The sequence below is a fragment of the Athene noctua genome, chromosome 4, assembly GCF_965140245.1.
Source record: "Athene noctua chromosome 4, bAthNoc1.hap1.1, whole genome shotgun sequence".
NCBI lineage: Eukaryota > Metazoa > Chordata > Aves > Strigiformes > Strigidae > Athene > Athene noctua.
Window position 1 is genome coordinate 49799710 of NC_134040.1, and position 17181 is coordinate 49816890.

Below are 17181 nucleotides of genomic sequence, written 5' to 3' on the forward strand. Positions count from 1 at the left end.
GCAGAGAAAGAGTTGCAGCTTGGCCTCCACCCTAACTCTTTCTTAAGGACTGTCCTCTTACTGAATGCAAGGCTTCATGATCAGCAAGCGTGACAAAATTGCACAGATGAGCCTGATGTCTGGCTGGTGTGGAAAAATAGTGATGATGGGATGAGACAGCAGTGGTTATGGAAATGCATTCCAGTCACTTGATATTCTAGATAAATTCTATTTAAAAACGTAGTGTAGGATCTGAGGTCTGTCCAGGGAGGACATTTAGAATGAAGTGCACAACAAATCTGTGAGGATGGCTCCTAGCCCCGCACCTTGGTTTGGCCTGTTTCTGGGAGACGCTGCCCAGAGACTCCTTGGCATTACTTGACTCAATACCACTTTGTTGCACCTAGATAACCTATTCTGGGCCAGAGCAAGTGCAAGAGTAGAAGGAAATGTCCTGGATCTCAGCTGCCCTGTAAATATGGGAGACTGTCCAAACTCTCAGACTATTTGGAGTGAGGAGCCTGTCCACACGTTTCGGTTGTTTCCTCCTTCTCCCTGTGGTGAATGGAGTCTGGCATGGAAATGGGGATGGAGCAGCAGACCCACCACTGCTGTAAATCTGCACGGCTTGACCAGCTGCAGTTACCTAAATAGGTCTGAAAAGATTTCAGCCAGCTGAAGAGTTAAGTTGTTAAGTTCTTAAGTTGTTCTTTAAGAAGTTAGCCTGTTCCTACTATTTACCATCACGGGAGTCAGTTGAATTCCCCATTTGTGACATCAGTGCAATGTTCCCAACTGCCAAGCAGGGGACATGGAAAGAGTGGCCAGTGTCTCCACTAAGTCTTCTCTGCAGTGTTGCCCTCCAGGGCTGGAGGCAAAATATAATAGTTACTTGGCAGTGCCTTCATTGAGCATTTCCCAGCACTGTCAGGCACAGTGGAATCCAGAGCAATTTCAAGCAGCCTTTAATCTTCTCTGCTTTGCACCAGGAAAGTGGGCTAAGGCAGAAAAGCAGCAACAGCGTTATCACCACCTTAATGGTACACCCCACCAGAGAGGTGCTTTGCCAGTGATGCTGATAGGTAAGAACAGGACACCTCAGATGGGATGTCCGGAGCAGCAGTAACACACGCACACTACCAACATATGCACTGAAATCCCAGCACCTCTGAAATCCCTGATACAGCCCCAGCAGTAAGAAAGCTGTAAGAAGCAATACCCCACCAGCAAACGTTTAAAACAGTATCCTGGTAATTTAAAGGCAATGAACTATTTCTATCTCAACATGCATTTAACCTCTCTCTAACCAATAGAGTAACTGCCATGACTGAACGTCAGCCTGTTCTCCAACACCCCTCCTCATTCCCTGGTTCAGAGCGCCCTGCTTGCCTGCACATATGATCTGTTTTCCACATACCTGGTGTTTCTTATCCGCCGTGGGAGACGATCTGGAACGTATATGCACGGGGACTGTCTGATTGCTGTACCTATCAAGCAAGTCTTCCACAGACACTGATTTCCCAGATTTCCTGGTGGTAGAGGGTGCTTCAAAGACCGGCTCCTGCTTCCTGTAGCAAGGCTGGCCCTGCATGCCCAGAGGGTCTGTCTGCGTGCCTTTGGTGAGCTCTGTTTTGGGTCTGTAATCCCAGCATCTCTCCGTTTTCGGTTGGCTTGTGATAGGGCTGTCCAGGTGCCCTGTCTTTTTCTCATCTCCACTCATATCAAAGCAGCCCATCAGCCCAGGAGGAAGTGTAGAAGATATCCGCCCCATCCTCGATATCCGCTCTACCGACTCTCTCCGGCGGTAAAGGTTCTGGTCCTGGAGAGAATTCATGCTGGAGGCAGAGGAAAGGCTCTGGCTGTCTGGGCCGCCTGTCTGTAGGTAGGAGCTGTGGGAGCGCTCCCTCAGCAGTCCAACATCTTGCGAGGATGGCCGTCTCCCTGTTTTGCGCTCAATGTAGTCGGCGAGGGCGTTCTGCTGGAGTTGCTTGAGCTCCGGCTTGGAGAGGCTGGCTGTGGAAGAAGCTTTGCCGTCCCTTTCAAAGATTTTACGCCGGTCAGCCACTGTGTTCTCTGGGAAGACAAAATGGATGCTTTTCTTTTGGAAGGAGAAGGGCGATGGCTCCCCATCAGAGATGCCCACCTCATTCATCTTCTCCGGCTCGGAGTAAGACCGTTTCTTCTGCTCTGCTGTCAGCCGCTTTCGGCCCCCGATGCGCAAGATGTGCTGTGTCTTGGCATAGTCCAGGGTGGAGAGGCTGCCTTCTGTTGGCGTGATACTGTGCCTCTCCTTTGGGGTGTGGGGAGACGCCGCTGTGCTCCTCATGCCCACGTGGGCTGAGGCAGGCCTCTGGGTTGTCCTCTTGGGTGCACTCCCGAACGGGGGGCTGATGCGACGGAAGGAAGTGGCTCTCAGCACCCTGGACTGAGCATCTTTAATGCTGTTCCTGTAGGCCCTGTTAAATGGTGTGTCCAGCTGTGACCCATGGGCATCCGGGACATTATCCTTCCAGAGGATCTCCTTCTCAGGCTCACCTCCCAGTTGGAATGTGCTTTTACTCCTTGGTAGATGAGCTATCCTTATTTGCCCCTCATTTCCAGGACACAGGCTGTAATATTCACTGGGTCTTCCCTGCTTCACTGAAGCTGCCATCTGCAGCTCTACAGGGCGCCAGTCAGCCTCTTCCAGCTTCCCATTCCTGATGGAGGGGCTGGAGACCCTGCTTGGCTCACTGGGCAGCTGGCCAGGCTCATGGAGCTTGCTCCGCATGTCCTCCAGGCTGTGCAGAGAGCACCGTGCACTGGAGGGCTGGCTTGTCCTGCTCGACCCATAGTGCTGGCCGAAGCTGGGAACACCAGCACTCTGGGGCCGGTGAGTGCTTTGCTCTCGCTGCTCAAACTTGCTGACCTTCTCCAGCACTGAGCAGCGGGGCTTGCCAGCATCTGGTTTGCCATAGGGAAAGCTTTGGGTGCTGCTAGAGCTGAGCCGGCTCCTCCCAAAATCAGAGGTCTTTGGGTGCTGCGGAGAAGGGGGTTCTTCGCACTTTGTCTCAGCAGCATGGAATGGAGTCACACTTGTGCCCTCCTCCTCCTGCCTTGCGAAGATCTGCGGGTCCATATCACTCCACTGTTTGTGCCCCTGTCCCCTGTGATCCTTCTCCTCTTTACTGCTGCTGTTCAAGAATGACAATTTGGTGTTGGAATAACCTTCACCTGGCTGCATCTCTTTTAGCTCGGAGCTATTTTGCCTCCTGGAGTTCTCTGGGATGTTCTGTGGGGAGGAGAAGCCATACTGCTTGGCCTTGCTGTGACCCCACTGGTGGTGAGCAGCAGCATCTCTCTCGTCTCTCTGTGCATTGCCATTTTTGTCCTCCTGGGATTCAGCCGTCCAGTCCTCTTTGGGCTGGTAATGGGGTTTCCTCTCACTAGCATCCTTCAGCTGGGGCTGTGGAGCTTGAAAACTGTGTTTGGAGGCTGGTGCAGTACTTGAGGTCTCTCGGTTGCTGTGTGCTACCTTGTAAGGTGGTAACTCCTCCTTTCTTGACATGGTCAGGCAGACTTCTGGGCCTGTCATGCTAGGAGATTTTTGCTGGAGAAGTTTTGCTGCAGCATCATGCTTTCTCTCAGCTGCTAGGGGCTGGTAGAAGATGGTTGATCTGTTTGTAGTGCTTTGGTTTCCATTCTCATCAGAGCCCAGGGTGCTGCTGGCTACAACCTTGTCATAAGAGGCTGGAAGAGGTGGAGAGTACCCACTTTCTTTGGCCAGAGCTGGGTAAAGCGTCCCATTATTGCTTGCAGAAGGCTGGGGCACCTGGGCATAGTGTGGCTCCGGGGAAGGTACTGGGTAGACACCAGTAGGCAGCAGGGGCTGCCCTGGATGGGCTGGCTGGGAATAGCTCTGCTTGGGCTTCATGGTAGGGCTGCTCTCTGGGCTCTTCTCCACCACGGTGTGCAGGTGCCCTTCCCCAAAGGGGGTTTTCAGCAGCAGCCCCTGGGATAGGGTGCTGACAAGTGGAGGCCAAGCCCCTTTCGGCTGAGTTCGACCAGGTTTGTTCAAATCAAGACCAGCGCATGAGCTGGGCCTTTCATGATGCCTGATGGCTGCATAGCTGTCGCTGCGAGTGGGAGGCAAGGGAGGCCCCTTGAGGGGCTGGCTCTTGCTGTCCAAGGAGGCCTGGCCTGGCTGTGCCCAGGAGGGAGCTGCATTGTGCCGGCTGAAGCCGTGGAGCCTGCCATGGCCATGACCATCCAGCGAGGCCCGGGCCTCGCAGCTTGGAAGCAAGGCAGAGGACTTCACCTCATACTCCTCGGAGATCCCTCGTTGGGCGTCGTAGACTGTCTTAACGTACCTGATGTCAGCTTGCCTCATCCCCTCCTGCAGGCCACCTCGGGACTGCATGCTGTCCGTGGAGCAGGAGTGCTCCTTGCTGAACGGAGGAGCAGGATACTCAGGGATGCTAGAGTTGGTGGAGAAGGAACTGTAGGCAGAGTCTCTCTTGCTGTGGAGGTGGGAGAGCTGGTCGATGCTGTTGGTGGATTTGGCTGGGGACAGGTGACAAGGGTGGTAGCCAGGGGAGGAGTGGTCCAGGCTCTCCATGCTGCCCCGGGAACTGTACTGATCAGGACTTCTCCTCAGATAGCCATGCTCATAGCCAGAGAGATCGCTGGTTGAGGAGCTGGGGAAGAGTGAGAGAAGAGTAAAAACCCACTGTCAGCAGAGAGGCACAACAACTTATAAGTGAGCTCAGAAGCAAGATGTTTAGTTTTGAGAAGTGCAGATGAAAACCCATATTTGGGCCTTACTCCATCCCCTGTTTGCAGTCATCCCAGTTCACAAAGAGGAACTGCTTGACATTGCAACACATGGCTCTTATTTACCACAGAAGGGTGGGAGGGAAATACAGACAGAAAGACAGTGCGTCTCTGGAGCCAGGGAGGATCAACCCCACCCATCAAACCTATCCAAAGCACTTGGAAAGCTGAATGAGCACCGACGCCACCGAGGAGGAGGAGAGGAGCACGAGAGGCGTTCTCGTGGGGGGAAATCTAATCACTTTTTTTTTTTCCCCCATTTCATTTCTTTTTATGGAGATGAAGGCTATGTCCTGGCAGGCTTCCTGGAAATTCAGCTATCCCAAGGATAGTTTGTTTGCTGCAGAAAAAACAAACTGACAAGACAGGGAAGAGATGCATGTGTTTGTGCGTGGACGCAAGTGGGGGTGCAACAATAGAAACAGTCTGAGAGTGCCCCAGGAAGTGTTCACAGCCCCCTCCTCATGTAGGTCAGCAGGTGCAGGTACACCTTAGCACCTGCTCCAAGATACACACGTGTCAAAAGAGGACTCGTGGCTGCTAGGGATGTGTTCAAAACCAAGGATATTCAGACATCTTTCTATCCGTGGGAACGGAGTTCCTTGTGCCAGCCACGGCTCTTTTTACACCTCACAAGGAGATATCACAAATCTGTGTGGAGTTTCCCTTGGCTAATCTCTCCTCCCAGATTCAAGCAAATACACTGAGGACCAGGGAGCATAGCCCGAGGATTTCAGTTTTCTTCCCTCTATTCCCAGCTCCCCTTCCTTAAATTTCTCTAGTTGCCTGTGCAACTATATGTGCTGTCCTGGCAGAGCCACAGGAAAGCACCAGGAGAGGAGAATGCCGTCCCATGTGAAGGGAGGCAGGGCAAGTCTCAGAACTGGAGGCAGGAATAGAGAGGAGCCTGCGTTTTCCAGGGTGCAAGTTGCAGCCTCAACTGGCACAGGGAAAGGCAAGCGCCATTTCTGCATGCTTTGCTCCAGTGGGATAACAAAACCAACCCTGCTCTGTGCAGCCAGGGAGCTGGGCATGAACAGCAGCCCTGAGAATCAAGGAGGCAGCAGGTGTGTTTGGTAACCTCCTTCCTAACAACCGTTGGCTGTAAAGCCTAAAGCTTGCTCCAGATCATATCCCAGCCACAGTCACTTCCACCCTGCTGGATTAACACTGACAAGCCCAAAGGACAGATAGAGGGGAGAAGGCTGCTAAGGAAGAGAAAAGGCAGAAGGAAGCCTTCCCGCAAGGGAAAAAAGCAGCAGCTCTGCAGAGAGATGTAGAGGAACACAGAGACAGGCAGAAAGAGATATGGCAAATGTCAGGATAAAGCTGGTTTACTCATTTAAATGCACCACTCTATTTTAGTTTCAAATGAATGCCTCTGGCAATGCCCAGAACAGCCCTGGCCAGCCGGCCACTAGATGTTCCCCGTGCTCCTCTTCAAGCACCCAGGAGACGAGAGCTGTGCTGCCAGAGGCTCTGCCAGGAACTGCTGCTTGGAAGCAAAGCCCCTCAGTGGGAACTGAATATGCTACAGCATGATCTGTGCTGAAGGCCAGAGACAAACATATATTTTTTTCTGTAGCCATCTCCTCACTTTTTTTAATGCTCTGTTTTCTTTTGCCTCCCCTCTGCCAAGGCTCAGTCTTGCCTGTAGAAGAAATGATGTTTAAATCCCAGTGGGTCTAAGGAGAGTTTCCTGCTCCTGAAACCTTTCTACACTTCCACGGAAAATCCTCCAAGGGCAGAATTTAAATTTGCCCCCCTGCAAGTTGCCCCAGGGCTTCCCACCAAGTACCTTTTGGGACTATTGAGGGTAGCTGAAGGGTATGCCTGCCCAGGCAGCTCTCCTCCACTACTCACCACACCATGTGGTCTCATAGAAACAGCCCCAACTTGCTGGGACTGTATCACTACTTGGTCCATGGCCAAAACCAGAGGCGCCTCATACCACCTTCTTTTAACAGCACTAAGGTTAGTAGTTTATAGTCTTTTGGGGACTGATAAACCATTGTACTAAGTTAGAGGAACAGTCATGCACATACAGATATGCTATAGCTGACCCCTGCAGAAAGTGTTGCCAAAACCAGGAAATCCCTCACTGAACTCACCCGGGGAGTATCACTGGTGATGCACTACTGTCTGCTGCTCCTGAGAGTGGCTCAGTTATGCTGACAGGCACAGTTGCCCTGCTACCTACATCCTTGTCTTCCGTTTTGGTTTTTTTTTTTTAATGCGCTAATTTTGACTCAGGATTTCTTTTCCCTTGCTGGGGAAACAATGCTCTGTTTATATGTGGGGGCAGTTCATGGGATGCAGAGCACGACTCCAGTTCCCACATCCAGATCCACAGAAAGTTGCATTAACTTCCTTATGCTGGGCTCCCATCGTGATGGGAAGGGAGATTTTTAAAGCAATTCATTTCCTAGCTGTTAATCACCTCACAGAGCGCTTCAAAGAGGAAAACATGGGCACTTTATTTGGGTAACCAAACAAGAACCAAAGCCTTCCTAACTCTAATCCTAACATTGGCTGTTTGTAAACCTGTCCAGCTGTATGGAGGTGACTGGTAACATTTTTCCACCACATCTTTTGTCCCCTGCCTTCACTCCTCTGCCCTGATCTTGTAGTCAGTACCACCAAGACACATCATTGGGCATGAGGCAGAGCCTCCTTGAAGCAAGCATGACACTGGAGACAAGGAAGGACATAAGACTGGAGGACTAGTTTAGAGGCATGCTGGCTTGGGAGCCTGATTTCTACACTCATGAGAGATACATGAAAACTGGACAAACGATACTAAATGAAAAACTAAATTAAAAAATGCTGCTTTACATCTCTGCCTATGCAGCACAGGACCACAGCTGTGTCGAACTTACCTGGAGTGGTAGGACTGATGCCATGGGGTGCCAAGCGTACCCTGAGATATTTGCATCATGCTGGGATCGGGTTGGTTCTCCACAAGTTTGGTTGAATGCCAGGAGTGAGGTCGGCCTGGAGTTTCACTCCGCCTAGGTAAAAGAAGAAGGATTTTGCACATCAGCAACAGGCCAGCTCTTTCAAGGAAGACGAATGTGAAGTAACAACAGTAGTCACATTTAAAATTGCTTGTGCTGACTTCTGTTTCACTGCTATGTTCTTGTCTCTTCCAAGTGAACCAAGCAGTAATCATGTACCATTCCTGACATTCACACAACACGCTCCCCCTCATATTTGCAAGGCAACAGGCATGGGCAGACAAGCGGATTATCACTGAATCCGGGGGTCTTCCCCTCTACCTCCCAGCCAGAAGCCTTACCCCTCAGGGATGAGCCTGGGGGGGGGGCCCATTCACAGGGATCAGTTTACAGGCTGGGCTGTGTGTGAACTCCCACACAATGCACCAAACAGGGCAGCCACATGTGATTCTTACGGATACTGAAGAAGCGCTTTTCTCAAAAGGTTCCCTTCATTTTGAAGTGATGGCTGGATCTAAAGAATCAAATACTGTGAGGGGGTGGAAGCCTGCACAATGCTGTTTTGATCTCTCCTCAGTGCTGATAAAAATGCAGGAAGAGAGACATGACAACCAGGTGCCAGCAATGTGTGTCCTTTGCATCCCTCAGGGCCTTGCAGCCGGCCAGCTGTCCCCCTGCAGCATGTGAGTCTGGGTGCATCCCCAGGCACAGCACAGCACAGCCCGGCTGGCCTCTGGTTGCTTCAGTCACCACCACTAAGGAAGGCCTCTATCAGCTCTTAGGAGAAAAAAAAAACCCGACAACCTTATTTAAAGCACATGGAATGCAATGGAAAGTCAAAGCAGGGGATTAGCGATCAAGTACCCTGAACATGCCACACAGACTCTCCTTTGCCCCAGACTTTGGGTTTGTCCTTAATCCTCCCTCTGCTTTCCATGGGGGATCTCTCCCCCTTGTCTAGCACTCTAGAGTCTAGAAACTCTCCACTGTTTCTAACTCTTCCTGTGAGAACGAGGAGCAGCACTGTGTACCACTGAAATCCTAAATATGACAGTCTGCAGGACAACCATGACTACCTATAAAGCATAAATGCAAGAGGAAGATACAATGCATCTTTAAAGTCTTTGTCTCACTGAAAATTTCACAGTACAGCATGTCCTAAGTAAGTCACTAAATAGATTAAAATGCCCTCTGCAGCTGTAAACCAGACACCAAAAGAGGACTCTGGTAGTACTGCTTAAGACTGTGAAAGAAACGATACAGGAAAATGTACCAAGTGAAAAACGACTGTTAGGGTCAGATCCGTTACTAACACAAGTTAACATTGGCACCGGCTGATGCTCTATGACATGGAAAAGCATTGGCAGAAAGTGAGAGGTAGAAGCATTTCACGAGTGGTTTTTCCATACAGACTTCAGAGTTCACAGCTCACTCTCTCAGCAGCAGCTAAAAGAAAAAAGAAAAAGGGATATTCTTTTCCTTTTAACATTTGTTGTGAGAGGATTGTCTTAAGGAAAGCTGAACTGAAGGTTTACAGAGGGTGAGCTGAACCATGCATTGTTTTACCATTACATGTGTAGGTGTGTTTTAAACAGAGCTCTTTTGTTAAGCTCCTTGCCCAGAGAAACAAGGAAGCTGAACACTGCTGGATGGGAAGTTGACAAAACTGTTTATTAAAAATAACCTGCATTCTTGCCTTTTCTGTTACAGGGATTTAAAGACTCTTTGCACTTTCAAGTAGTATGAGCCCCCAGCATTATTTTTTGGCTTGGGAAGGCACACGGAATGATCAGAAGTGAAGCATGTTATCCCTTGATTTGATCAGTAAAAAGCTTCAAGGAAGCTGTGTAGCCAACCTTGTGAGCCACAGGTATTTTAAACCCTTCTGGTTGATATCCTTGTAATAATACAACACGTGGACAGCAAAGCTGTGAATTTAAGTCAGAAGACATGTCTTACAAGCTCAGTGAGGGATAACCTTGCATTGTTTCCACACCTACCTGATCCTGAAAACGTGGATTAAGGGTAACCAAATCTTAGCTGAGCTTAAGCCAAAAGAGGAAGCGCTGCGGTACACATGATCTCCAGCTCATGTTGCAGACTCACACAGGTGATCTCCAAGGAAGCAGCAGGATGGAAGCATGGTGGGTCTCTGTGCACACATGTGCACCGAAAGGCAAAGAATGGGGCCTGATGCAGTCTCCACTGAATCAGCCAGAAGACTCCCCTTGAGATGGAGCACTGAGGTTGTGAAAGAAAGGCACAGCCGAGGCTGCCAGGCTGCCAGTGCCTGCGTGTGGGTGTTCAGGGAATGTCAATAAATTCCTAGATTCAGTCTTCTGTAACACCTGAAAAGAGCACCTTGCTTCATCCTACTTCCTTAAGCTTAGTTTATAATTATTATTGCCTAATTAGGGAAAAGGACTGCAACTGGAGTGCAGCACAGTGTCTAAAGGAGAACAGCTATCTCCTGTTACAGATGGAGGAGGAGCTGAATGTGGTTAATCTGCTAATTTTGCAACAGCTTTTGGTTACCCTTGCTTTACTGCAGAGCACAAATTTCAGGCAGCAATAAGAACCAGTACAAGATTAAACTCTTTTTGGCAAGTGGGACAGAAATGTTTTTGTAAACCCCACAACATCAGATCCCGATTCATCCCAGACAAACTGACTGAGTGATAAAACTTGCAAATGAAGCAGCTAATTCCCAACTTGAGTGAAGACAAATAAATCATTAGATCTTTAACTGTTCTAAACTTGGCGTAGATCAGTTGTCTTCAACAAAACCAGGAGCAACAGCTGACACTTTGGTTCAGGAGGTTGTAGGATTTCAAAATGCAGAACTGTAATAATAACAACAGCAATAACAAAATTGCCTCATCCCCTTATCCTTTATACTCATTCCTCAAGGGCTGCACCTGTACTGTACTTGTGAAAGTGTCTGGACAATCTTATTACTAAAAAATTATCCACTTCAGATAATGGAGAAAGTGATCCCTCTGTTGTAAATGCCAAAGCTGGAAAAGAGACTCCCAGTTCCTCATGGACACCTCCAGTGATCAGATAACCTGGGCATCCAGGTCAGGTTGGCATCACGACAAATGCCTCGGAACGAAGATACCCAGGGAAGACAGTGGACCCTGATGCAATGCTGGCATCTAAATAGGCTCCCCAGCAGCTGTAACACTGATTACATACCAGATACTGCCAAATTCACACCGTAAACTGGAAAAACAAAGGGAAAAGAATAGTCTTTAATCTTGTCCAGCTGCTGTTATCTGGATGCTCCTTGTCGTTATACTGGTCACAGCATTTTCAGACAGAAACGTGAGCGGCACATTAGCAGTCTCCTCTAACGCAGTCTGGCAAAGAGTTGATACAGTCTGGGCTGCAAGGACCATACTGACGTTTCTGAGGCCCTTTACCATTAATAGCTCTGTACCTCTCTCTTATTAGGAAGAGCTGAACACGTTCTTCTCTGTATTCTGTGTAGATTATTTTTATGCTTTGTATGCAAAACAGTAATGGAACTTTTAATAAAGATACCTTGGCACTAACTCTACAAATGAATCAGCGTCTAAAAAACAGCCATCTGAAGCTTTCTTCACAGTATAACCAGAAGTTTGATTTATCTTTTTCCCAAGGTTTACAAAATAAAACTATACAGAACAATGTATTTGGTCTAATTTCCATTCTTTACGTATTGTTCCTCACCAGTGCCAGAGTACATACAAAACCTGAGCGCTTTGCAATCCAAATGTACTCCAGCAGGCCTATCTTTAACCAAAGCAAAGAACTAGCTTCTTCAAATTGTCATTTTCATTTTTTCTACATATGGGTAGAAAAATTTCCCTTTTCAGAAAGAAGGGAAAAGGGGAAAGCCAGAAGGGAAAAGGGGAAAAAAGGGAAAGACAGAAGGGAAAAGGGGAAAAAAGGGAAAGACAGAAGGGAAAAGGGGAAAAAAGGGAAAGACAGAAGGGAAAAGGGGAAAAAAGGGAAAAGGTCACCAGTGGCCAGCAGCACACTTTGGCTGAGGCCGGGGAGCACAGCAATACAGCCATACCAACCGCTGCTGCCACAACAAGAGCTGCAGGTGGACGACTGTCATTACACCCAATTTATGGGACCAGTTTCTACATTGGGAGGAGAAGCAGGAAAGAAGCAGTTCCCTCCCCTCACATGCCACGTCCTGGTCTTTCACTGAGCAGGATCCTGGGGCACATCATGGGATGTACTTGCTGTGCAGATTAGACATTGTGTGAAGGTATCAAAGCAACCTGCTGAAGCTGGAAGAGAAGGATTTCACAAGGAAAGCATCTTCTATTAGGAAACACAGACTGAATTTTATCCTTGCAGACAAAGTTAATGAGTGAAAGTCAGGGAGGGGTTGTTGTGGCTGATCAGTTAATAACTCAGAGTCATCAGCGCCCCAATAAACTGATCTACTGCAACACACACACAGAGCTTGCGGGGAGTTAAGTTTTCATCAGCTTCACACCTCTCAAATACATCATCCAAGATGGCTGAATAGAGACCATTTGTGAACAATTCTTCTTCTAACACTGATGCTGTGCTCATTTTTTCTCCGTGCCAGCAAACTTCAAAATCCTCCTCAGCAGAGATGGGAAACACTGAAGATAAATGCAGCAAAACCTTTCAAGAAAAAACATCTCTCTCCAAGGAGCAGAATCCACCTGTGGATCCAGGCAGGAGCAGTCGTCACCAGGACACATTTTCCATGACCTGCAGGGATGGTTTTGACTACCTGCTGGTGTTAACATGCCCAAGAGAGATGGGAAGACACAGAGACCTAAGGCTAAGAGGGTCACTCTGTGCCAGTGCAGACAACCGCAGTCCCTGTGGTTGTGCTTTCCCCAGCAGGCATGTGGCCCACGTGGCTCTGTGGGAGGTTGCTGGAGCTGGAAGGGACAGCCATGGCCTGGCCCATTCATCTAGGGAGGTGGGAAGGGATGGGGACCCTGCAGTGGAGAGCCTCCTCCTGTAGAAGAGGAGAAAGATTTGTACACAAGTGCAAAGCTAGTACCTCTCCGATCTGATCCCAGGCACTGAGTCAAAGGAGAGAAAGTCAAGAAGGCAGCTGCCCATCCTTACCATATCATTCTCACAGTGGTTCAGATTTTAAGCTAGTGATATTTCTAAACTAACAAAAAGTATGTGGCAGAGGTAGTATGTCCTGAGCCACACCCCACTGCATGGTGCAGCAGGCTCTTTCTGTATGGAGAGATCCTGATCACAGCAACTCCTGTGTACCCTCCCAGGGTGACTGTGTACCTGCATCAACAGAAAGCATAAACAACAATCTGAATTTTCATTGGTGCAGACCTGTCTCCAAGATGGCCACATCTAAAAGGAGCGCTAGCATAACAAGGATACGTTCTATAGACATCCTAACGCGCTGCTACAGTCCCTATGCCTAGCTATTAAGCAGGAGATGAAGGAAAAACTAAAGCACTCAGAAGCCTATTAGGATTTCGACAGAGTGAGGCCACAATCTACTCAAAGCAATGTCGCTCTTAATTAAGGTTCAGTCATGGTTCTAAAAATAAGCATAACAGACGAGGCCAATTAGAAAGAAGTCGGACCATAATGGCGTCAGCTTGATGTGTGTTTCACTGAATCTGTCTTTTTTAGGCTCACAGAGCCCTTCTGGTAAATTCTGGAGCAGGAGAGATCTGGAGTGAGCTCTGTCCCTTCAGTTTTGACTAAAAAGGAGGACTTGTTAGAAAGACCTCAAGTATAGGAAATGGTATTTCATGTCATGAATCCTGGGCAAGAGTGTCTTCTCACCTATAAAGGAAAGGGAAAGTGGTGCCCCACACCTCTATGTTCAGATTAAAGCTTTCCTTAAGTAAAAAACACACTGAAAAACCCCTCGTTTCAGAACACTTAGGTGAAATGTGTGAATATTCTCATACCAGGACACAACCTTCTTTTCCATGATACGTTCATCTCTGCAATTTCTAGAGGACAACTCCCTACCCAGGGAATCCCTTCAGAGTATCTCACAGTTTTTAGCAGTCTCAGTGTTAAACCAAAAAAAAGAAAAAACCTTGAGAAAAATACACCAGCTGAGTTCAGGGCTCTACCCCAGATCAGTCTGGCCTCCTTTCTCTCTCTGGCCCCTTTCCCAGTGGCACAGGCAGATGTCATGCCTGCGTGTTGTTTCCAGTTGCCATGTCAGACACTATTTGTTTTTTCCCTTTGACAAGCATCACTTGGGATGTCCGGGTTGCATCAGACCAAGTCCCGAGTGCCACGTCAGAACTGGAAGACAGGTACTGAGCTCTCTGGGGCGAGGAAGCAGAAAATCAGAGGTTTCTGCTCAGATTTCCTACACTTACCATTGTCAACCCTTTGGGAAAAACTCCTCACCATACAGCTGGAAAGAAAAGCCCTGTGTGAAAGTGGACATGACAACCATGTATGTGGATATACATAAGATTTGTAATACCATTCTTCTCAACTCCACATGAAGGAAACAGCCTGTCTCTCTTCCTCCTCTTCGCTCCCTGGCACCAAAAGTAGGCAGCGAGAAACAGTGCAGTAAGATTATTTTGTGGATGGGATGTTCATCATGCTGCCTCTGGTAAGGGACAAGGTGCAGAAGGCTGAGGACAGATGAAAACATCAGGTGCTGCAGCAATATTTGCCAGAGTCTGCAGGAGACTAAAGATGGCTTTTCTTGAAAGAAAGGCTCTCTGCCCCAGCCTGCAGAAGAAAGTACTGGGATTGCTCAGAGGTGATGGCAGCTGTGAACAACAGTCGCTCCTTAGTTGAACTCAGGAACAGTCAAACATTGTAATTAATGATTATTGGTCTTGCATGTGACACCTCTGTGTTATCACAGTTCTTTAGTAACCTCCAGGCTGTCTTATCCAAGAAAGGGGTATTTATCAATTTTCCAGAAAAGGAAACAAGGGCCTCGAGAGGTGAAGTGACTTACGTAAAAATCACCCAACGGGCCTACCGCAGAATGCTGTGCTAGGAACTGGGCTGTACGCTGCCGCTTCATTTTCCCTTTGTCCAAGCATATGTGTGACAGGCAATATTTAGATCGAGGACTTTGCCCTACACAAAGAAAGGGTCTCACTGACATTCCCTGACACTAACCAGACAAGAAGCTTGAATAGGAACAGTGGGGCTCTGGTTATTAGTGTGATGTATACAAGCTTCATTCTTATTGATTACTGGATTCAAGGACTTTGTCCTACTGGGATCTTCTGACAGCTTTCTTTTTTATGGAAAGCATTACCAAGCAACATGATAAGTATGATTTGAATTGCAAAATAAAGAGTATTTCAGATCTTTATTTTGAGAAAGTACTTGCCACCAGGATAGTCCATCTGCGCCGTTCACACAGGGCCGTGGCTTAGACACATGGAAGCCAAGACAGCCTCCTGACTGGTACTTAGAGCATGTGTAGGCTAGAATGAGGAGTTGGTGAGCACTTGATTAAAGACCCTCTGCAACTTTCCTCTTCTTGCTACAGTTTTACTCTGTTCCCTTTGCTGGAAAAAGAGGAAGAAAGAACAGACATGGAAAAGAAACAGCTGACTGACTCAGAGTCTTTGAGAAGGACCCTATGATTTCCTGTCCTCTCCAGGCATTCACATCATCTCTCAGAGCACAGGCAGAAAGTCTTAGCAGCTAGACATTACAGTGGCCTCCACTGCCCGTGGCTTTACAGAAGTCACAGAGCTGCATTGATTTATCCGTATTGATAAATTAGCCCAAGGGGCTTAATTCAAATAATTTTTCCTCATTCTTCTCCAGTCAGTAAATTCGTTAAAAAGACAGAAAAACAAGCATAGCTTAGATTCTTTCGCACCCTGATATCAAACACACAGCAACTTGCAACAGGAGAGACTTAGAAACAATGGAAGGAATGTGTTTTCCTAGTCCTGTTCACTGCTTAGGAGGAACTCGGTGGCTGGCAGCAGAAATGCTGCCCTGTGAGCCCGATTATCCAAATGTAACGTGGACAATGAGTCACGGCAGGTAACCAAGGGGATTTTCAGGGCAAGCGTTTCAGGCAGTAGCTGGGTTCTCCTCTGAGTTACAGGGCTACAAATCACAGGCAATGCTAATAAACTCAACCCCAAAGGCTAATGTAGAAATGATAAACGTGAGAGAAGAAGGTGGTCCTATAGGTGTGTGTGCTGAATGTATGTGTACCTATATACACACGTTCATGTGTGTGTGTGTGTGTGTAGGATCTGTTCACAAACAGACTGCTTGCTGAGGTACTGCAAGGCAAAAGAAAAGGCAAAGGGTACCAAGGAGAGTTTAAACTTTTACCTAGCCAAGTGAACTCATGATTTACTCCTAGATGAGAATTTACCTTCCCACTGTTCCTGCAGAGAGTGGGTGAGATAAGTGGCCACACAACAGCTAATGAACCTGTCCTCTCCCTCAGGGAAACTTTTAATCACTTTGGTAATAAACATTTTTTTTTGTGAAAGGTACCCCTACATCTGGATTTTTAGACCTAATTCTTCCCTCCTTTTCATCTCAGATTGCCCTCTACCGAAGGGTTGAACGGCACTGGCTGGCAATACTACCCTGGCCTTGTTTATTTCGCACCATGGAGGAAATGAGGCAAGCTTTGGTGAGCAATTGTTAAGTGTACACTCAGGAAGGTGAACTGCAAACTGGTGCTGTGCTGCTCCTTCCCATAGATGCTCAACTACGACACCTGAGAAACCAGTCCTGAGCTGTGGATTTCCCTTGTGACTAAGGACATTCACTCATCACCCCAAATTTCAGAAACCGATTAGGACTGCTGACAGCCTGTTGCCTTCATTGCCTAGGGTGAGTCTGCAGAAAGTAAACAAGCAGGTGAATTGCACCTGGTGCTATGGCCAAAGCAAAGGCTGCTGAGTCCGAAATACCCTCCCACACTCAAATTCTTATACATTAAAGCAACTTCCTGTTTGTAATCAAAGCTTCAGCCCGAGTTATACTGAGATATGCAGACACAGCCTCCGACACTGCTGGAAAATTGAAGCAAAACATTGGCTCTGCATCCAAAGACAATCCAAGTGAAATGCTAAACTTTAGAGCTTCTGCAAAGATCTGCTACTAGATCGACAGGGATTTATAGAGGGCATATGCTGAATAACTCAATGCTATAGAAAGGTGGTGGATGTATGGGAACTCCTTTCCTAAATTTGCCGGGGGTCACGTACCTCAGGAACTGCAGTCTCACACCCCAGTCAAAGATAAATCTCTCCCTGATAAAAAACCTTGAGGAGAGATTTCAGCCTCTAAAATCTGCTTGAACCGAGAAAGATCTAATTTATGGTGCAAATCCTCATCTAGGGGAAAGTAATACAAATTTAGTGAGGTTACATACATAAACACTGGCAGAAGGGCTGAGCCCTTTCTCTTTCTTTTGCAGCCACCCAGGTGG

At 47.9% G+C, this 17181-nt stretch overlaps 1 protein-coding gene across 8 annotated transcripts in view; it reads right to left on the reverse strand.

The window, feature by feature from the left end:
- SHROOM3 (shroom family member 3) overlaps positions 1-17181 on the reverse strand; it is a 51947-nt gene that overhangs the window by 15050 nt on the left and 19716 nt on the right. For 7 of the 8 annotated variants that reach the window (XM_074905291.1, XM_074905290.1, XM_074905285.1 and 4 more), the window contains 2 exons: positions 7671-7802; positions 1397-4655 (listed from right to left, as the gene is read on the reverse strand). In XM_074905291.1, coding sequence (XP_074761392.1) covers positions 1397-4655; positions 7671-7729 — 3318 coding nt within the window. In that variant the 5' untranslated portion in view covers positions 7730-7802. Of the gene's footprint in view, positions 1-1396; positions 4656-7670; positions 7803-15096; positions 15278-17181 lie in introns of all 8 variants that reach the window. The other variant, XM_074905287.1, reaches the window with a different exon arrangement.